This window comes from Myxine glutinosa, chromosome 1 (assembly GCF_964187855.1).
Source record: "Myxine glutinosa chromosome 1, kmMyxGlut1.1, whole genome shotgun sequence".
NCBI classification, from domain to species: Eukaryota; Metazoa; Chordata; class Myxini; order Myxiniformes; family Myxinidae; genus Myxine; species Myxine glutinosa.
The window spans coordinates 377,774,375-377,797,032 of NC_136261.1; the positions used below are offsets into that span (position 1 = coordinate 377,774,375).

Here is a 22,658-nt window from a genome sequence, read left to right on the forward strand (position 1 = left end):
ACGATCAGTTGGAATCATGCCCAGTCGTTGTGTGGCTGCTGCTAGTGTGTGCCCGTACGTGCGGGGAGGTAAGTACGTGGACATATGTACGTTGATGTACGTACCAAAAATAAGGCCTCACTGTCCGGAAGTTCGCATATCGCAGTTACGATTAATCGCAAATTAGTTTTAATGGCCAAGTATTCAATTTTCAAACCGCGAGGCAGAAACAACAAACACACGCGGTTCCTTCCCTGTCGCTTGACCGTACGTGCAAAGAAAAATTAAAACTTTCATCGTTCCTACGGTCTTCGCTCTCGTCCTTCGCTGTTCCTTCGTTCACGTACAAAACGTATGTGTTTGCTAAATAAATGGCCATAACTTGGTAACCACTTGTCCGATTAATAGCAAACCTTGAAAAGGCACATCCTCGGGTCCCCAGCAATATACCTGGCAAGTTTCACTTAGATCGGACCAGTGGTTGTCGAGAAACAGCGGTCACAGACATACACACAGACAGACACACAGACACACAGAGATTGCTTGCATTATAGAGAGTGCTTTTATGACACAATTACAATTGATACACCTGCAGTGCTGCACTAAGTCAATAAAGTCGTATTTCGTTTCTGTGTTTCTATCCATTTCTTGCCTCACGGCACCGAACATTAATTAAATATTAGTTACTAGCAGAAGTACCCGGCATTGCCGGGCGGGGGAGGGGAGGGGAAGGGGAAGAGGAGGGGAGGGGAACGGGGGGGAGGAGAGGAGGGGAGGGGAGGAGAGGGGGGGGGAGTACCCGGCATTCCGTCTATAAACGTGAGGGAGAAGAGGGGGAGGGGGAGGGGAGGAGAGGGGAGGAGGAGAGGGGGGTCCCCAGCAATATACCTGGCAAGTTTCACTTAGATCGGGCCAGTGGTTGTCGAGAAACAGCGGTCACAGACATACACACAGACAGACACACAGAGATTGCTTGCATTATAGAGAGTGCTATAATGACACAATTACAATTGATACACCTGCAGTGCTGCACTAAGTCAATAAAGTCGTATTTCGTTTCTGTGTTTCTATCCATTTCTTGCCTCACGGCACCGAACATTAATTAAATATTAGTTATGTATTCCATTGACCAGAAAAAGAAACTTTTTCAATTAAAAAAGAGACATAAAAATGAATACCATTCAGTATTTTGGAGGCGCCCGAGATCAAAATCGATCGCCATTGTGTCTGTCGGTGTCTGCCATTGTTTACTATTGCGAAGTCACATCAGCTTCCTCCGATGACGTCACGATGATGATGATAGTCATCACGAGATGCTGGCTAACGCGAGAGAAATCGTCTGCTATTGGCATTTTAAAACTCGGATATCTCACGATTCACGCATGCCAGAGCAACCATTTTTGCGCCAAACTTAATCTTTTTTGTTGCTACAATTAATTAATGTTAAGCATTTGATGTCTATACTCATGTCTGTTCCCCTTTAAACCTACTGCATTGGGGTTCCGTGAAATTGTGGTCACTGGGTCGGCGAATAATACACCTTGCCGTTTCAATAAACCCAGGTAGATCAGAAAAATGATCTTTTATTTCAATATATCTTTTTCTAAAAGTCTGGTTCAGAAACTTGAGTATTTGCGATGGTAAGACGTTGGAATCACGATGTGGGGAATTCCTCAATGTCATAGGATTCCTCCTCAGACGTGTCAGAAGCCCTATCTGGGACCCCTGGCTCTTCAGACACCAGAATACTCTGTGGTGTGCAGGTGTCATCCTGCCCTGTTTCTGCAGGAACAGGTTAGGGAGAGGTTCCACTTGTCCAGTGTGAGGGAAGGAGAGTGTGAGAGCGAGGGAGAGAGAGTGTGTGGGAAGGAGAAAGAGTGTGAGTGAAGGAGAGAGAGTGTGAGAGCGAGGGAGAGAGAGTGTGTGGGAAGGACAAAGAGTGTGAGTGAAGGAGAGAGAGTGTGAGGGAAGGAAAGAGAGTGTGAGAGTGAGGGAGAGAGAGTGTGTGGGAAGGAGAAAGAGTGTGCGTGAAGGAGAGAGAGTGTGAGGAAAGGAAAGAGAGTGTGAGGGAAGGAAAGAGAGAGTGTGAGGGAAAGAGAGAGAGTGTGAGAGCGAGGGAGAGAGAGTGTGTGGGAAGGAGAAAGAGTGTGAGTGAAGGAGAGATTGTGTGAGGGAAGGAGAGAGAGTGTGAGAGCGAGGTAGAGAGAGTGTGTGGGAAGGAGAAAGAGTGTGAGTGAAGGAGAGATTGTGTGAGGGAAGGAGAGAGAGTGTGAGAGCGAGGGAGAGAGAGTGTGAGGGAAGGAGAGAGAGTGTGAGGGAAGGAGAGAGTGTGAGAGCGAGGGAGAGAGAGTGTGTGGGAAGGAGAGAGAGTGTGATCGAAGGAGAGAGAGTGTGAGGGAAGGAAAGAGTGTGTGAGGGAAGGAAAGAGAGTGTGAGGGAAGGAAAGAGAGAGTGTGAGGGAAGGAGAGAGGGTGTGAGAGCAAGGGAGAGAGTGTGAGAGCGAGGGAGAGTTCGGGATAGAGAGTGAGAGCGAGGGAAGGAGAGAGTGTGAGAGCAAGGGAGAGAGTGTGAGAGTGAGGTAAGAAGAGAGTGTGACAGCAAGGGTGAGAGAGTGAGAGCGAGGGAAGGAGAGAGTGTGAGAGCGAGGGAAGGAGAGAGTGTGAGAGCGAGGGAAGGAGAGAGTGTGAGAGCAAGGGAGTGAGAGTGAGGGAAGGAGAGATTGTGAGAGCAAGGGAGAGTGTGAGAGTGAGGGAAGGAGAGAGTGAGGGAAGGAGAGAGTGTGAGAGCGAGGGAAGGAGAGAGTGTGAGAGCGAGGGAAGGAGAGAGTTTGAGAGCAAGGGAGTGAGAGTGAGGGAAGGAGAGATTGTGAGAGCAAGGGTGAGTGTGAGAGTGAGGGAAGGAGAGAGTGAGGGAAGGAGAGATTGTGAGAGCAAGGGAGAGTGTGAGAGTGAGGGAAGGAGAGAGTGTGAGAGCGTGGGAGAGAGTGTGAGCATAGGAGAGAGTGTGAGAGCAAGGGAGAGAGTGTGAGAGCAAGGGAGAGAGTGTGAGAGTGAGAGCAAGGGAGAGAGAGTGAGAGCAAGGGAAAGAGTGAGAGAGAGAGAGCGAGGGAAAGAGAGAGAGCGAGGGAAGGAGAGAGTGTGAGAGCGAGGGAAGGAGAGAGTGTGAGAGAGAGGATAGAGTGAGAGCAAGGGAAGGAGAGAGTGTGAGAGCAAGGGAGAGAGTGTGAGAGAGAGGGATAGAGTGAGAGCGAGGGAAGGAGAGAGTGTGAGAGCAAGGGAGAGAGTGTGAGAGAGGGATAGAGTGAGAGCGAGGGAAGGAGAGAGTGTGAGAGTGAGGGATAGAGAATGAGAGCGAAGGAAGGAGAGAGTGTGAGAGCAAGGGAGAGTGTGAGAGCGAGGGAAGGAGAGAGTGTGAGAGCATGGGAGAGTGTGAGCTAGGGAAGGAGAGAGTGTGAGAGCATGGGAGAGAGTGTGAGCGTAGGAGAGAGTGTGAGAGCATGGGAGAGAGTGTGAGAGTAGGAGAGAGTGTGAGTGAGAGCGTGGGAGAGAGTGTGAGCAAGGGAGAGAGTGTGAGAGTGAGAGCAAGGGAGAGAGTGTGAGAGCAAGGGAAAGTGTGAGAGAGAGGGATAGAGTGTGAGAGCGAGGGAAGAAGAAAATGTGAGAGCAAGGGAGAGATTGTGAGAGTAAGGGAGAGAGTGTGAGAGTGAGAGCGAGGGAAGAAGAGAATGTGATAACGAGGGAGAGAGTGTGAAAGTGAGAGCGAGGGAGAGAGAGTGAGAGCGAGGGAGAGAGTGTGAGAGCGAGGGAAGGAGAGAATGTGATAACGAGGGAGAGAGTGTGAGAGCAAGGGAGTGAGAGTGAGAGCAAGGGAGTGAGAGTGAGGGAGAGAGTTTGAGCGCGACAAGAGGGAAAGGGCCGGTCCATGGGGACCGATCAGCACTTGATGAATCCGGGCAGGAGGAAGAAAGGGGAAGATTTGACCCGCGACTTCCGTTGGGGGGTACAACCATCACGTGTCGGTAGAAGTTGTGGTTATATGGTGGTGTCGTGTATAAATATATAAATAATTAATAGTTGTGTGTTGGTGGTGGAGACGGTAGTCTGACAGGATGAGGATGGAGTCTGATGTGATTCTTGGGGGTTTTTTTCACTCAAACAATTCAGAAAAGCAGGTCCCATGACTTTTTCTCTCATCCCAAAATCATTAGACATACGTCATGCCCAGATATTGTTGTGAATATGTGAGGAATGTGAAGGAAATAAATGCATTTTCATCAAACACGAAATTAGAAAAACAATAAATGTATTTAATTTTATAAACTTTATTAACAAATCAACAATCAGATTGTGAATACATTGTTATAATCACAAAGTAAATAATCAGAAGTGAATGAATGAACACAACGGAATTAATGAATAAAACGGAATGAACGAAATCATTAAAAGGAGCAAAACCGCACGGAGTCACCAACATCACCATAAACCGAAATCGCGGGTTTAACGGGGACCAGGAAGTTCCCCCTGAACACGTGCAGAACCCGCGAGTCTCCGAAACACGTAAACTCTCCCTCCACACAATCCAACAAGAACCCAAACCGTTCAGGATTCCCCGGCACGGACAGGTGGGTTCCTCGATCGTTGTGCCAGGTTGAGTATTCGTTTGGATATTTCTGTAAACACCAAGACTCGGGATTCCCTCCCAACCAGCACTCTTTCCCTCCCCCTTTCCTCCGCATGGAGTTTAAACAGATCCCGATTCTCCACCAACTACTCGACCTCACATCGACCTCCCAGTAATGACGACCCGAGGAGAAACAATCAGAGGAAAGAACTTGGAAGCAAAAATCAAACCGATCAGGATGTTCCGCGTACGGATTGTCGGTCTCGGTTCGAGTCGCCGTCCTGAGATCCCGGGAGATCTTGATCCGTCGATGTGCAGAGTTTGGGTCCAGACTCGGGCTCCGTCCATCTGTAGACACAACGACGCGGGGTCACAGACTTTGTTAGACAAACGGACAGAAACACAAACACATTAATCTCTTTTATAACATTTGAAATATTAAATACATTATTAATTTCACCTTCTTTACGAAACACAATTCACCTTTCTTTACCTGGTTAGGAATCCCCGACCATCCTCTTGTTCCCATATAACAAAACCCTCCCCCGTACATCCGGTTATTTAATTTTCGCCTTCGTGCGATTTTCTTTTAAAATAAAAATAATGACGTTTCATGGAAATTGTAACATCTTGTGAATGGGTTATGGGGTAACATAAACCTGGTGTTACCTTAACGGTTAAGGTGGCTAGTTTAACATCTTAAGGTCCTGAGATTGAGCACCTGTCGTACCGTTAAAATAACACCTGGGCCCGGTTTCTGGAAGGATATCACATATTTATCCACTGGAGAGCTTCGAGCAACCGGGCCCAGGTGGGCTGACTCAACCTGTCATCCTTCCAAGGTGCACCAGGTGAGCTTACTGGGAGTAATAAACCATTCGAGTATCCTGCGTCGGAGTGGCGACCTGGCCAGTACTCCACTCCTTAGCCAATGAAATGGCGTGAAAGGAATTTTATTGTTACCTCCAACCAACGAAGGTGGACCGAGGTTATGTTTTCTCCCCTGTCTGTTTGTGTGCAGGATATCTCGGAAAGGTATGGACGGATTCGGACGAAATTCGGTGTACCGGTGGGGGAGGTGACAAGAAATAATTGATTCGATTTTGGTCAAGATCCGGATCCGGATACGAGAATTATGTTCGGGATTCTTCTTCATTGATTGGTGGTGGTTCAGATGCAGCCTGTGGCTGTTTGGCTGCATCATTTTCTGGGGACAGGACGTGCACTGATGCAATGCCCCCATTACCAGTCGGCAGGTACTCATTTTGCCCACCTTAAAAGGATGACAGGCTGTGTCAGCTCACCTGGTGTTCAACATCATGGCAGGGGCTCAAACTCAGGACCCGAATATTTAAAGCCAGCCACCTTAACCGTGAAGCCAACACCAACCTCACCATTGAATGATCGGGCGAACAATGATATACAGCACGATGTCTCAAAAAGTTATGGACAGATTCGGCCGAAACTTGGTGGATAAGTTGGGTGTGTGACAAGGAAGAGGTGATTCGGTTTTGGTGAAGGTTCGAATCCGGATCTGATCAGTGGGACAAAAATGGAATGAATCACCCTGGTATGTCCTCGACCAGGTGTATGCACTCTACCAGGTGTATGCATTCTACCAGGGGTATGCACTCTACCAGGGGTATGCACTCTACCAGGGGTATGCACTCTACCAGGTGTATGCACTCTACCAGGTGTATGCACTCTACCAGGGGTATGCACTCTACCAGGGGTATGCACTCTACCAGGGGTATGCACTCTACCAGGGGTATGCACTCTACCAGGTGTATGCACCCTACCAGGTGTATGCACTCTACCAGGGGTATGCACTCTACCAGGTGTATGCACTCTACCAGGTGTATGCACTCTACCAGGTGTATGCACTCTACCAGGTGTATGCAATCTACCAGGGGTATGCACTCTACCAGGGGTATGCACTCTACCAGGGGTATGCACTCTACCAGGGGTATGCACTCTTCCAGAGGTATGCACTCTGCCGGTGGTATGCACCCTACCGAGTGCCCTTGTAGTTATTACTGTTAACAGTGGCACTGCGTCTGCGGCACAGCCACACTTCCAGAAAATGATGCAACCAGCAGCCGAAGGCTGGATACGAAACAACAACAGAAGTAACATCTTGTGAATGAGTTTAAGTTATCCACTCATTTCATCTGGAGCTCACCGTGAAGTTACTGAAATCTCTTGTTTGATCTCACCATAAGGGAATTCTTCTTCACCTGAAGTTATTGCAGTCGCGGGATTTGGGAAGTGGGGGGCGAGGGGGGGGGTGTGTGGGATGGGGTGGGGGTGTGGATGGACGTGAGAGTTAAGTTTTCCTTTTTCCAGAAACACAGCCGGTTGTCTTATTTGTCTTATTACCTTCGCAAAAGCGGAAGGTTATGTTTTGATCGCTGTGTATTTATTTGTATGTCTGTGTGTGTGTGTGTGTGTGTGTGTATGTTATTCGCATAACTCAAAAAGTATTCAACCGATTCGCATGAAATTTGGTGGGATGATAGGTTATTATCCGGGAACCATTTGATTAGATTTTGGAATCGATCGGGTCAAAGGTCAAGGTCAAGGTCATGAAAAGGTCAAAATCGTCTTTTTACCATAGCGCGGTCAATTTGTGTCCAATTTGTATGAAACTAATGCCAAAATGTTCAGAATTCAATGCCCAATCTTGTGATATGCGACATGACACTCTGACGTCATAACCCTTGTTAGCGGTTGGGGGCCAAAGGTCAGGGGGGTCACGCCCTTGCAAAATGTGCGGTTTTTTAAAAATCATAACGCGGTCAATTCGGATCCAAATTGGATGAAAGTAGATGTGTCATTCTTATGTGTCATGATGTTTTCGACTGTTGGTGCAATTTGAAGAGATGAAAAACAGAACATATATATATATATGCATATTTTACAGTTGTAAGGATGCATGTAATAAACTTGGATTAGCAGCCGTAAACATGGTTCTTTCCGTGCAAATCAACGGGACTATGGCACAGTGACAACGAATCAGCGCCGAGATCTTGTAGTCATCGAGTGTCATTCCCTCGAATCTTGCTACACAGATCTTGTAGTCTTTTATTTTGGCAACAAAAGTAGCTGCGGCGAAGGTATGCGCTCTACCGAGTGCCCGTTCTAGTTTGTATTAAAGTTGTGGAGGTGAAATATTCCATCCTTTTTTGTGCCTCCACCGACCAAGTCACTGGAACCATTTTGTTATCGGTTTGTCCGTCCGTCTGTCCGTCCGTCATCGGTTTTCAATATCGCGATAACTGAAGAACGACAGAAGGGATCTTAGTCAAACTTTGTGCAGGTGTGTATAATGAGGTAAAGATGAAAAGATTAGATTTTGGGGTCAAGAGGTCAAAAGTCAGATGTCGTGTCAGGTAAAAATGTGATATCTTGTGAACAACTGAAGGTATTTAAATGAAACTTGGTAATAATGTGGGTGGAGGCATATCGGTCTGCGTTGTGACGTCAAAGAGTGTCGTTCTTTTTATAATACATCGTGGAGGCTCGTGGAAGCGTGAGTGTGATTAACGAATGAGGACGTGACAGGACGCTCAAGAAACAGTAGAGAGAGAGGGGGGAAACACCAATGGTCTAGTTGAAGGCCAATATAGAGGGAGACTTGGATAAACAACGGGTATGGGGAGGATGTGAGGCAGGAGCGGATGCATCGGATGGACAAGGTGATCCAAGGTGTGGACAAGATGGATACAGAAGGAAACTCCAAGGAGGTGAAGATGGAAATTTGGGAGGAGGAGGAACTGGGGTGGATAACGAGGACAGGAAAGATCATGGTTTTGGATTGGGGACGATCCATTTTGGATTGAGATGGTGCTGAACAGGTGTCTTAAATACCTGGAGGGAAGAATGACATTGAAGAGAGTGTGGAAGTTGGTTTCACAGGTGGGAAAACGAGGAACGAATGAATCGAAACAAGAAATGAACGAATGCTTAGAAAACACGAAGGATGAAAAACTCTTTCTTTTTGGAAAGAATGAAATGCTCTTGTCCCGTATTCATGGTGAGAATGTCCCGTTTATCATTATTATGCGAGTACTATATGCAATTCGAGAAGTGTTTGCCATTTACACAATCAAAGATTCACAGGTACAGTGCTGTACTGTATATTTGTTTACCGATTATGTTTTTGTTTGTTTGTCTGTTGTCCGAATTCTACACCGATCTTGATGAAAGTTAACCATCTGCTAAGGCTAGTCAAAGGTTATAAGCTTATTGTTTTTGAGGTCAAAAGGTCAAGGTCACAGCAACGTCATGTTTCCTGACATAATTTTTGTTCGATAACTTGGCACAGAGTCGTTGTTGAGAGACTTCCGGTTTGCATCACCACTCTACTCCATCAGCACTTTGAAATCAGTGGATTTCCTAGATCACCTTTCGTCAGCCATGTTTTCAAGCGGTCAAGGTCAAACTTATCTAAAATGGTCAATTTACATCCGATTGACGTGAAAATTGAATAAGATTTGCAGATTTGGTCGCTGAATTAGTTCAACAAAATCAAAACGGCGAAAACATCAAAACAGATAAACCTGGAATGGCACTCGCTGGAGCTGGAGTACACACACCTGAGTTTACGTTTTGTGTCCCACTGATAGGCCCGATCTGCATTCGGACCTGAACCAAAATGTCATCGGCTTGTTCTTGTCACCTACACAATCTGTCCACCGAGTTTTGTCTGAATCCGCCCATAACCTTTAGAGATATGGTGCTATATATCGTTTTTGTCCCGATCTCTCAATGGTGAAGAATCACTTAAAATTGTCGTATCTGGATCTTGATTTGAATCTTCACGAAAATCAAATCAATTCGTCCTTGTAAAACACAGATTCTGTCCACCAAATTGTCCGTATTCACCCATGACCTTTTGAGGTATCCAGGGCCGCCTTCAGAGCAATGTCCCACCTGGGCAAAGCAATCCGCCGGGGCCCCTTCCCGCCCACTGTGAGAATCATTTCGGCAAATCTTGGTTGTTAATGCATTATAATTGACAACGAACCTGATTACATAAGCATGGAAGATGCTCACTATTCACAATTCACAAGAGTGACAAGACAAATATTTGGGGCTGTGAAATGCTGATGGCGTTTGCTGGAATAAATTTGAGAGAAGTGCGTGACGTCATGCAAGATTCAACAAATGGCAATCGGGATGCGCAGTGAAACTTGTTTCGTTGATGTGCGCAGAGGGTGGGGGAGGGGGGTTTAAACGTTCGTTATTATTGTTGGCAAATAATACTAATATAATTATTGTTATTAATATTATTAGATTAATTAATATATGCTTTGTTACAATGTTATCATTATTTTTGTTATTTATTTTTTAATCATAATGCCATGCTGTGGAAGGACATGTTAAGCTGCTCTATACACCTTAACATGACGCGTGTTTAAAGCATGGGAATTCTTCCGGATTATTTGTAGATAATTAGACTCTTCAACTCAACTTCAACAAGAAGTGCGTGACGTCATTCAACAAATGGCAATCGGGATGCGCAGTGAAACTTGTTTTGTATTTTACACAGTGAATAAATGAGTGGAAATCTTAATGAAATAAGGTTAATGCATATTATACCATTTGCATAAAAAATGAAATGTAATCTGCTGCAGTCTTATTTCGTAACTTAATCCCAGGCCTTTCCAGCGAGAGGTCGAGTAATTATCCACTCTGCCAAGAGATCTCTCGTGAACAATATGGCAGTGAAGGAGCTGGGGCTCCCACGTCGATCGGAAGAATGGACGCGACAAAAAGCTAGAATTCATCCGAGTTGCTTTAATGAAATCAAACACTCAGGCACACTGAAAACCCGTTTATCGGGCAGCAATATATATACCAATTATCCCGGAGCGTTTGCCCAGGCCCGACGCCAGGGGGCTTGGCCCAGCGTCCTGGCTGCGGCCTGGCAAGTTGAGGGCGAGCCTGCCCGGGCATGCCCGGGCATGCCCGGGCGTCCCGACCGAGGCCTGGCAAGTTGAGCGCGGGCCTGCCCGGGCGTCCTGGACGAGCCCGGCATGGTGATCGCTCCGCGTCCTTGATAGGTGCAAGGCGATTGTGAAAACCCAGCGGCAGCCGCTACACACGTCCCCCCAGAATCGACTTGCACCGGCAGGGTCAATTTGAGGGGGGTCCTGATGACCCGGCCGAAGCGACCCCTGGCGGGTCGTGGGAGGGGGTCCGGTGAGGTGGTGGGCGGTCGAGTGGGGGGCACCGTGGACGGGGGGCGGCCTCGCCGCGGCGGAAGGGCCACCCGTGGTGGGTGGTCGACGTCCACGTGCGCCGGCTTGAGGCGGTCCACTGCAATCCGGTCCGACCTGCCGCCGATGTCGATGACGAACGACTTGTCGTCCCGTCGCAGCACCCGGAAGGGCCCGTCGTACGGCGGCTGGAGTGGCCACCGATGTGCGTCGTGACGCACAAAAACATACTCCGCTGTACAGAGTGCTGGGGGGACGTAGGACTGGGGGTCACCGTGGCGGGATGTTGGCACGGGGGCAAACCGTCGGGCGGCCTCCTGGAGGTCCGAGCGCTGGTGAGCTGCGGACCAGGGACTGGTAGCGTCGGGCACGAATTCGCCCGGGACGCGTAGCGCCTGGCCATAGACAAGCTCGGCGGTGGATGCCTGGAGGTCCTCCTTGGGGGCCGTGCGAAGGCCCAAAAGGACCCACGGCAGCCGGTCGGCCCAACCGCCGTCTTGAAGGCCGGCCATGAGCGCGGCCTTCATGGAGCGGTGGAATCGCTCGCACAACCCGTTTGCTTGGGGGTGGTAGGCCGTAGTACGGTGGAGCTTGACCCCCAGGTTGCGGGCGACTGCGCCCCACAGCTCGGAGCTGAACTGTGGTCCGCGGTCTGACGAGATGTCCGCCGGTGCGCCGAAGCGGGCGACCCAGCTGGCGATGAAAGCCTGCGCCACGTCGGCGGTGGTGGTGGAGACGAGGGGAACGGCCTCCGGCCACCTGGTGGTCCTGTCCACCATGGTGAGCAGGTGTGTGAACCCCCGTGACGGGGGGAGGGGGCCCACCAGATCCACGTTGACGTGGTCGAAACGTCGTTCGGGCACGGTGAAAGGTGCCAGCGGGGCCTGGGTGTGTCGGTGGACCTTGGCCCGTTGGCAGGCCGTGCAGGTGCTGGTCCAATCGCGGACGTCCCGACGAAGGCCGTGCCAGATGAAACGCGCCGACACCAGCTTCTGGGAAGCTTTCCGGCCCGGGTGGGAAAGGCCGTGGAGGGAGGCGAAGATGCGGCGTTGCCAGGTGACGGGCACGATGGGGCGAGGCTGGCCTTGGGGGATGTCGCAGAGCAGGACAGTGTCCGCGCAGGGGATGTCGGCCAGGCGGAGGCCCGTGTCCGCCGCCCGGAGGGCTTGCACCGTGGTGTCGGTGGTTTGGTCCGCCGCCATAAGCGCAAAAGCCACGCCCAGGTGGACCGCGTTCGCGCTGGCCCGGGAAAGACAGTCGGCCACGGCGTTGTTTTTGCCGGCGACGTGCCGGATGTCCGTGGTAAACTCCGACACGGCGGAGAGGTGGCGCTGTTGGCGGGCCGACCATGGCTCCGTGACCTTGGCCATGGCGTAAACCAACGGCTTGTGGTCGACGAACGCCGTGAAAGGTCGGCCCTCCAGGAGGTGGCGGAAATGGCGGACGGCCAGGTGTAGACCGAGGAGCTCCCGGTCAAACGTGCTGTATTTGAGCTCGTTCGGCCGGAGCTGCCGGCTGAAAAAAGCGAGTGGCTGCCAAACCCCGTTCACCCATTGCTCATGTACGGCGCCCACCGCGTAGTCGGAGGCATCCGTGGTGAGGGCGATGGGAGCGTTGAGCACCGGGTGAGCGAGCAGTGTTGCGTCGGCGAGGGCCCGCTTTGAGCGTTGGAAGGCCGCATCCATTGCTGCGGACCAGGCGATGTCGTGCTTGGCCGGCTTGCCCCGGAGGGCTTCGTAGAGGGGCCGCATGAGTTGAGCAGCGCGGGGCACGAAGCGGTGATAAAAATTCACCATTCCCAGGAATTCCTGCAGGGCCTTTATGGTGCGGGGACGCGGGAACGTGGTGATGGCCTCGACCTTGGTTGGCAGCGGCACGGCCCCGTTCTTGGTGATGTGGTGGCCCAAAAAATCAACGGCCGTCGTGCCGAAGTGGCATTTGGCCGGGTTGACGATGAGGCCGTGCTCGCTGAGGCGCCCGAACAGTGTTCGGAGGTGGAGGAGGTGCTCGGCCCGGGACGTGCTGGCGACGAGGATGTCGTCCAGGTAAACGAAAAGGAACGGCAGGTCACGCAGCATGCCGTCCATCAAGCGCTGGAACGCCTGAGCCGCGTTCTTGAGACCAAACGGCATCCGCAAGAATTCGAATAAGCCGAACGGCGTGATGACTGCCGTTTTAGGGACGTCGGCCGCCCTGACAGGTACCTGGTGATATCCCCGTATGAGATCAATTTTCGAAAAAATGACCCGTCCCGCCAGACGGGCGGAGAAGTCTTGGATATGCGGGATCGGGTACCTGTCGGGGGTGGTAGCATCATTGAGACGGCGGTAGTCGCCACACGGGCGCCATCCACCCCCCGGCTTTGGCACGATGTGCAGTGGCGAGGCCCACGCGCTATCGGAGCGCCGCACGATGCCGAGGTGCTCCAACGCGTCGAATTCGGCCTTCACTACGGCGAGCTTGGCTGGGTCGAGGCGGCGGGCCCTGGCGTAGACCGGCGGGCCCGTGGTTGGTATGTGGTGCTCGATCCCATGCCGTACTGCGACGGCCGAAAACGTCGGCCGCGTGAGGGCCGGGAACTCCGTGAGCAGGCGAGCAAACTCGTTCGCCGCCGGGACGGTGCATGCCAGCTCGGTCGGCGCGGAGCTGCTCAATGTGCATACCAGGGAGCTGAAGGTTTCAGCGTTGATTAAACGACGCCGTTGGACGTCCACCAGCAGTCCGTGTGCGCAGAGGAAGTCGGCGCCTAGCAGAGCCATGGGCACGTTGGCGGTTACAAACGTCCAAGCAAAGCGTTGGCCGCCGAAGCAGAGGGTGACGTTGCGCGGGCCGAAGGTGCGGATAGTCGATCCGTTGGCCGCAACCAAGGAGGGGCCGCAAACCGCGGATTGCCTGTCCTGGTCGGAGGCGGGTATGACGCTCAGTTGGGCGCCGGTGTCGCACAGGAAGCGCCGTCCGGATGCTTTATCCGTGATGAACAGTAAGTTGCCCGTGTGGCCGGCGCTCATGGCTGGTAATGAACGCCGGCCCGGCCGTTTCCCGGCCTGCCGAAGGTGCACGGGGGTCGGCATGTCCGGGCCTTCTGTCCGAACCTGGCATGATAGTAACACCACGCTTGGTCAGGTGGAGGCCTCGGTCGTCGTGCTGGAGGTGGTCGGCTCGGTAGAGCGGCCGCCAATTGCGTCGGCAGTTCGGCCGTCGACCGTGCCGGGTGCTCGGGCGCCATGGGTGTTGCGTCGGACGGCGGTGGGTCCCATGTCGCCGCTGCGATGCGCTGTCCTGCGGCGGAGATCTTGTCGGCTTCTCTGGCAAGGGCCCGGGGATCTGTGATCGTCGTGCTTGCCAGGGCGAGGCGTACCGGGTTAGGCAGCTGACGGAGGAACAGCTCCCGGAACAGGAATGCCGGAGAGTGCTCGCCGAGCAGTGAAAGCATGTAGTCCATTCGCTCGGAAGGGCGCGTGTCGCCGAGCTCAGGCAGTTCGAGCAGGCGCCGTGCGCGTTCCGCCGATGGGAGGGCGAAAGCATCGAGGAGCAGCTTCTTAATCGCGCCGTATTTGTCAGCGGCTGGCGGGCTTTCGAGGAGGCTCAGGGCGCGGGCCGCGGTAGCCGACCCGAGCACAGCTACCACATGGTGGAAGCGGGTGTCGTCGGCCGTGAAGCCTCGCAGGGCGAACAGGGACTCCGCCTGCGCGAACCAAACCGCCGCGTGAGCCTCCCAGAAGGTGGGCAGTTTAAGGGCGACTGCCGTGTCAATGTCGATAGGTCACCAATGAAGGAGCTGGGGCTCCCACGTCGATCGGAAGAATGGACGCGACAAAAAGCTAGAATTCATCCGAGTTGCTTTAATGAAATCAAACACTCAGGCACACTGAAAACCCGTTTATCGGGCAGCAATATATATACCAATTATCCCGGAGCGTTTGCCCAGGCCCGGCGCCAGGGGGCGTGGCCTAGCGTCCTGGCTGCGGCCTGGCAAGTTGAGGGCGAGCCTGCCCAGGCATGCCCGGGCATGCCCGGGCGTCCCGACCGAGGCCTGGCAAGTTGAGCGCGGGCCTGCCCGGGCGTCCTGGACGAGCCCGGCATGGTGATCGCTCCGCGTCCTTGATAGGTGCAAGGCGATTGTGAAAACCCAGCGGCAGCCGCTACAGCAGCATGGTGCCCCTAGAATCGTGGGGCCGCTGGGCAACTGCCCAGTGTGCCCATGCGTTAAGACGGCCTTGGAGATATCCTGCTTACAGACAGACAAACGATCAGACAGACAGCCCAACGGGTGAAAGCTTAACCTCCGTTCACCTTTGGAGGTGGAGATGACAATCAATTTAGCTGTTTTTAAATGTTAACGGTTTCCATGACATCAATTTCACCCCATTACAATCTAATGGGATTTTTGTGATTTTATTATTCCCATATCTCAAAATAGTACAGACATCTCTATCTACCATATAAACCACATTGTCAGTTTGTGTGTTTTTCCAGATGTCTGTCCCCCTTCACAAGGGTAGGTTTTAAAGGCCAATCTTTTAAAACGAATGTATTCACTATGGTCTATTTTTGAGGACAAAACAATCATGAAAAACATTTTCCATGAAATAGTAATCGTCTCTTCTATTGGAGGTGTAGGTGGTGGCATGCAAAACAAGCCTCAAGGGCGGTGTACAGCAGCGTAAAAAAAAAAAAAAAAAGGGGCAGGGAGGTGAAATTTGCTGCACCTGACGTGCAATGTGTGCAGAGTAAAACGAGTTTTCATTTACATCCGTAAGATGTCTAATAAATAAAAAAACATATGAGTACACCTGACACTAGGCCGAGGCTTCAGACTTTGGCACGCTCACGAGGCTGCACCATTGAATAAATTGTTCCTACCCATCATTTTTGACGAGCTTTTTACTCGTGTATATATCAGAGAGTACGCTGGTACTTTCTATGTCGGGATGGCGTGGAAAAAAATGTCGGTCCCATCTGCGACGTGCAAAACTAAAGTTGGAGTATCTTCTTAAAAAAGTCGCTTCGGGTACATATGAGCGCCTACCTGGTCTGTTCAGCTGATTGTCGAGGTAGGGATCACTTTTCAGTTCTGCAGACCATGGCCAAAGCAAAAAAAAACAGATCGGTCAAATTCATCTTGAATTCCTGGAATTCATCTTGTCGTTATCACCTGATGTTGGCCTCACGGTTTGGGCGGCGGGCTTGGGATCCAAAGGTCCTGCTGTGGAGCTATGCTTGCACAATAAAGCCGGACAAAATGGATGACACCAGGAACGAAGTTTCACTGAGCTATTTATTTTAGCTCAACTCAAAATAACTCAAAAGGACTGTATAGCCCGTTAACACGGGCGGCAATTTATATCAAAAATTCACCACACAAAAGCCACGCCTCTCAGGCAGGGCGTGGTATGCAAATAAGTCAGCCACGCCTCTCAACGGGGCGTGGTATGCAAATCGAGAGTCCGCTTGGGCAAGGCAAGTCCGGAAATGTCTGGGTGAGTCCGGGCACGTAACCGCCCACCAGTTACGTCATCGGCCGGTGCAAGCTGATTGTGTCATGCTTCCGGTAAGCGCTACATGCGCCCCCCCCCCCCCCCAGAATTAACTTGCACCGGGAGAGTCAGTTTGAGGGGGGTCTTGATGACCCGGCCGAAACGACCCCTGGCGATTCGTGTGGGGGTGGTAGGTGGCGTGGCGGTGGATGGTCGGGCGGGGGGCTTGGTTGACGGGGGACGGCCCTGTCGTGGAGGAAGGGCCAACCTTGGAGGTTGGTCAAGGTCCAAATGGGCTGGCTTGAGGCGGGCCATGGAGATGCGGTCCGGTTTGCCACCGATGTCAATGATGAACGACTTGTCGTCCCTCTTCAGGAACCGGAAAGGTCCATCGTACGGCGGCCGGAACGGTCCCCGGTGTGCGTCGTTCCAGATAAAAACGTACTCCGCAGTGCGAAGTGCTGGGGGGACGTGGGGTTGGGGGCAGCCGTGGTGGGACGTGGGCACGGGGGCAAATCTCCTGGCGGCCTCCTGGAGGACCGAGCGTTGGCGAGCCGCGGACCAGGGGCCGGTGGCATCAGGGATGAACTCGCCCGGCACGCGCAGTGGCTGGCCGTAGACCAGCTCGGTGGTGGAAGCCTGGAGGTCCTCTTTAGGGGCCGTTCGGAGGCCCAATAGGACCCACTGGAGCCTGTCGGCCCAACCGTCATCCTGGAGGCTGGCCCTAATAGCAGCCTTCATCGAGCGGTGGAACCGCTCGCACAAGCCGTTGGCTTGGGGGTGGTAGGCCGTGGTGCGGTGTAGCTTGACCCCTAAGGCCTGGGCGACCGCGCCCCAACGCTCGGAGGTGAATTGCGGGCCTCTGTTGGAGGATTTTGTCCGAGGGGGCGCCGAAACGGACAATCCAGGTGCCAATGAAGGCCTGCGCCACGTTGGCGGATGTTGTTGATGCCAGTGGGATGGCCTCCAGCCACCTGGTGGTCCTGTCCACCATCGTGAGGTGGGTGAAGCCCCGCGAGGAGGGAAAGGGTCCCACCAGGTCCACATTGACGTGGTCGAAGCACTGCGCGGGCACGTCGAATGCTGCCAACGGGGCCTGGGTGTGCCGGTGGACCTTCGCACGCTGGCAGGCGACACAGGCGTTGGCCCAGTCGCAGACGTCCTTACGGAGCCCGTGCCAGATGAACTTTGCTGCCACGAGCTTCTGCGACGCTTTCCGGCCCGGGTGGGAAAGGCCGTGGAGGGCGTCAAAAATGTGCCGCTGCCATCCGGTGCGCACGATGGGGCGAGGTTGGCCCAGCGAAATGTCGCACAGTAGAACTGTGCCTGTGTCCTCGAAGGGGACGTCAGCCAACCGCAGGCCTGTGTCCGCTGTCCGGAGGGCTTGCACCGTGGGGTCGGCGGTCTGGTCAGCCGCCATGCGGGCGAAGTCCACACCGAGGTGGACAGCGTTCGTGCCGGACCGGGGGAGGCAATCGGCCACAGCGTTGTCCTTGCCTGCGACGTGCCGGATGTCCGTCGTAAATTCGGACACGGCGGAGAGGTGGCGCTGCTGGCAGGCCGACAACTGCTCTGCAACCTTGGCCATGGTGAAGACCAGGGGTTTGTGGTCCACAAATGCCGTGAACGGGCGGCCCTCTAAAAGATGGCGGAAGTGGCGAACGGCCAGGTAAAGGCCGAGGAGCTCGCGGTCGAAAGCGCTATACTTGCGCTCGGTAGGCCGTAGCTGCCGGCTGAAGAAGGCCAGCGGTTGCCAAGCCCCGTTCACTCACTGTTCATGCACGGCGCCCACCGCGTAGTCGGAAGCGTCCGTGGTGAGGGTGATGGGTGTGTCGAGCGCTGGGTGCGCCAGCATGGTCGCGTCGGCGAGGGCCAGCTTAGCGCCCGTGAACGCCTCGTCCATCTCTTTGGTCCAGGCGACGTCGTGCTTGCCCGGCTTGCCCCGGAGGGCTTCGTACAGGGGGCGCATGAGTTGGGCGGCGCGAGGCACGAACCGGTGGTAGAAATTTACCATCCCCAAAAATTCCTGTAGGGCTTTGATGGAGCGGGGCCGCAGGAAACTTGTGACTGCCTCTACCTTGGTAGGCAGCGGGACAGCCCCGCGCTTCGTGATGCGGTGCCCCAGGAAGTCGACGGCCATTACGCCAAACTGGCATTTCGCCGGGTTGATGATGAGGCCATGCTGGCTGAGGCGCTCAAAAAGCGTGCGCAGGTGGATGAGGTGCTCCGCCCGGGAAGTGCTGGCGACGAGAATGTCGTCCAAGTAGACAAAAAGGAAGGTGAGGTCGCACAGCTCGCTGTGCATCAGCCGCTGGAAGGCCTGGGCCGCGTTCTTAAGGCCGAACGGCATGCGAAGGAACTCGAAGAGGCCAAAAGGTGTAATTACCGCCGTCTTCCGCACGTCGGCCAGCCGAACGGGTGCCTGGTGGTAGCCCCGAATGAGGTCGACCTTGGAAAAGATCACCCGCCCCGCCAAACGGGTGGAAAGATCCTGTATGTGTGGTATCGGGTACCGGTCAGGGGTGGTGGCGTCGTTGAGGCGGTGGTAATCGCCGCATGGTCGCCATCCACCACCCGGTTTGGGCACGATGTGCAGGGGCGAGGCCCACGCGCTATTCGAGCGCTGCACAATGCCCAATCGCTCCAGTGCGTCGAAATCCGCATTCGCCACGGCGAGTTTGGTCGGGTCGAGGCGACGAGCCCTGGCGTAGACCGGTGGACCTGTGGTCGGGATGTGGTGTTCGACGCCGTGTTTGACGGCGATGGCCGAAAACGTCGGCTGCGTGAGAGCGGGAAACTCGGCGAACAGGCGGGTGAAATTGTCCGTGGCCGGGACCGTGCAGGCTAGCTTGGTTGGTGCGGAGCCGCTCAATGAGCAAGCGAGCGAGCTGAAGGTCTCTGCATTTATGAGCCGACGCCATTTGATGTCCACCAAAAGCCCATGCGCGCACAGAAAATCTGCACCCAGCAAGGCCATGGGCATGTTCGCCGTGATGAAGTCCCACCTGAAGCGCTGGCCCCCGAAGCAGAATGCGACGCTGCGCGAACCGAAGGTGTGGATGGAGCAGCCGTTTGCGGCGACCAAGGTGGGGCCGCAAAGCGCGGCCTGTTTGTCCTGCACCGAGGCGGGTATCACGCTCAGTTGAGCGCTGGTGTCGCACAAAAAACGCCGCCCGGACGCTGTGTCCGTAATAAACAGAAGGCTGCCTGAATGGCTGACGCTCATGGCAGGCAGCAAGCGCCGGCCTGGTCGTTTCCCGACCTGCCGAAAGTGCACGGTGAGCGGCACGTTCTGGCCTTCTGCCCGAACCTGGCATGGTAGTAGCACATGGTCCGCTCTGGTGGAGGAGCGGTCGCGGAGCGGTCGCGTCGGGTTCGGTCGACGGGTCGTCGCGGTGACCGCTGCCGCCAGTGGCACTAACTCGGCCGGTGGTGGCACCGGTCGTGGCCCGGGCGTTGCCTCGGTCGGCCCAGGGTTCCAGGCGGCTGCTCCGACATGTCGCCTAGCCGAGAAAAAATTATCAGCCTCCTTGGCCAGGGCGCGAGGGTCCGTGTTGGGCGAATTAGCCAAAGCTAATCGTACCTGCCCGGGTAGCTGCCGGAGGATCAGCTCGCGGAAGAGGAAATCCGGGCTGTGGTCACCGAGTAGAGCAAGCATGTGGTCCATGCGTTTGGATGGACGGGCCTCACCCAGCACCGGGAGGTCGAGCAGTTGTCGCGTGCGTTCGGTCTCCGTGAGTCCAAACGCACCGAGGAGTAGGCCTTTGAGCGTGCCATATTTGTCGGCGTTCGGTGGGTTCTGTAGGAAGCTCAGGACCCGGGCAGCAGTGGAGGCGTTGAGCGCGGAGACCACATGGTGGTAGCACGTCGTGTCCTCCGTAATGTTCCGCAGGGCGAATTGAGAAGCCGCTTGGGCGAACCAGACGGCCGCGTGCGATTCCCAAAAGCCAGGGAGCTTCAAAGCTACAGATGACTCCATCGCCATGTTCTTGAAAAGGGGTCACCAATTGTGGAGCTATGCTCGCACAATAAAGCCGGACAAAATGGACGACACCAGGAACGAAGTTTCACTGAGCTATTTATTTTAGCTCAACTCGAAAGAACTCAAAAGCACTGAATAGCCCGTTAACACGGCGGCAATTTATATCAAAAGTTCACGACACAAAAGCCACGCCTCTCAGGCGGGGCGTGGTATGCAAATAAGTCAGCTACGCCTCTCAACGGGGCGTGGTATGCAAATCGAGAGTCCGCTTGGGCAAGGCAAGTCAGGACACGTCCGGGCGAGTCCGGGCACATAACCGCCCGTCGGTTACGTCATCGGCCGGTGCAAGGTGATTGTGTCATGCTTCCGGTCACCGCTACACTGCGATTGAATCCCGTTGAATTAACGCCTGGTGGAGTTGATTCAGCCTGTCATCCTTCTGAGGTTGGCAAAAATGAGTACCAGATAACTGGTTGGAGAGACGCATTGCATCAGCGGCAGCCGCACCCACCGAAAAATGATGCAACCAGCAGCCGGGTGGCTGCACACGAACCACTCATCTTGTTGTTCATAATAGGCCTAATCTTCTTCAGACGACATATTTCCGAGGTGCCGATGTCAATGGCAATGATTCGTTCGTCGACCATCCGACTGAGTTTTACTTCCTGTGACATCCTTTGGTATTATAATTCTAATAGTTTGAAAGGATTCCACGAAAACTACGTAAAACGACATTTATTTACAAAATAATAGGACCGGGGTAGGCCTGGCTCTGACGGTCGTTCAGCTTGATGGAGGCGGGGCCACTAGACACATTTGCCTCAGTGTCGGCGTTGTGCGTGATAATGTGGAATCAAATGATATCAGCACAAATATAATGCCTCAGAAATGCCTTGTTTTTCAGTGTTACATTGATGAAAATAATATAATAGCTGCACACCGGCACCGCACACGGCACACGTGATCAATAACCATCTCGAGTCACGGTTTCTCGGCGGCAGATTCGCTACGTCGGCGCATCACTGATGCTGTCTCATTGAACAGGCTGAACAAGGGATCAACTCGAACTCTGAATTGAATAAATATTTGAATTGACATTTCGTGTTCCTTTCATCTTTGTTTTGGCATACTGCATTGACTGGACTGGTCAATGGTCAACTAATTGATATTTAAATATAAAGATCCGAGTTTCCCGACTCGATCAAACCTGAATCTTGCTGTGCACGTGCTCAGATAAAAAAGCGTGTCACGTGTACAGTGTGTTTGACTAACGTCTTTCTGATGATTTAAGTGACTATTTTTGTCTGGTGACAATCCACTCAAGTATTACTGAGGTCTTCTGATTTCGCAGAACCAGGATTTGGATAATACAGATAAATACTTATATCTTGTCTTGATAAAGTTCTTCAATGAGGTTAATTTTACAAAACTATTATCAGAGTGTGTGCTGGCACTTTCGACTCTACGTAATAACGTCGGGATGACGCGGATAAAAAATTGTTGGCCCCACCCACTGATACAAAACGAAAGTTGGAGTATGTTTTCGTACTCTCATAGTAGTTTGTTGAGGATACTTGCAGTTCGAGTGTATAATAAGTTTTGTTGACACTTCAAGTAAACAAAACAGTAAAAACCACGAGAGTGTCTTTCACGTCCAGCCATTCATAAATTCCTCTCGAAAGGCTCCGGCCCTCCCCTCTGTTCTCACCCTATTGGTTCGAGGGAAACCACAACAGTTATTTTGGGCATTTCTAAGTGCAGTTCATTGTGTGGCCTGAGGCTGGATTAAGACATTACTCTTTGAGAAACGAGCAATAAGACAGAGCTGCAAGATACAGTCAGGCTTACGTAAAACAATATAGGAACACATGTACAGTGTTTGACATTGCTGATTAAGATACACTGCCAGTCTAAAGTTTTAGAACACCTCAATTTTTCCAGTTTTTATTGAAATTTACGCAGTTTTATGTCTCAATGTACTCTCAAATTAAGCATAGAACAAATAAACAATTGGAGACAAAAAAGGAAATCATAGAATCATTTTGTTTCACAAAATTTAATTTAAATTTTTGACTCAGCAAAGTAGCCACCTTTTGCAGATATAACCGCCGAACACACTCGTGGCAACCTTTCTCCAATGGAAATCAAATATTGTTTGGGAAGTTTTTCCCAACACTGTTGCAGAAGTTCCCACAAATGTGTTGCACTTGTAGGTTGCTTTGCTTTCACCCTTCTGTCCAATTCATCCCAAACCAGCTTGATGGGGTTTGTCTGAAGACTGTGCTGGACATTCCATGATTTGAGGCCTACCCTCTTGTTCTTTTCCTCGAAAGTAGTTTTGACATAGCCTGGAGGTGTGTTTCGGGTCATTATCTT

At 52.7% G+C, this 22,658-nt stretch overlaps 1 protein-coding gene across 2 annotated transcripts in view; it reads right to left on the reverse strand.

Moving 5' to 3' along the window:
- The window catches only part of LOC137415233 (E3 ubiquitin-protein ligase TRIM7-like), a 404,481-nt gene that overhangs the window by 341,943 nt on the left and 39,880 nt on the right, over positions 1-22,658 (reverse strand). Inside the window, exon 8 of one of the 2 annotated variants that reach the window (XM_078770202.1) lies at positions 4,281-4,947. The exons of the other annotated variant lie outside the window; for it this stretch is intronic. Within the exon in view, the coding sequence (XP_078626328.1) occupies positions 4,418-4,947 (530 nt within the window). The 3' untranslated portion in view covers positions 4,281-4,417. Of the gene's footprint in view, positions 1-4,280; positions 4,948-22,658 lie in introns of those variants that run through there. 2 annotated transcript variants of the gene reach the window in all.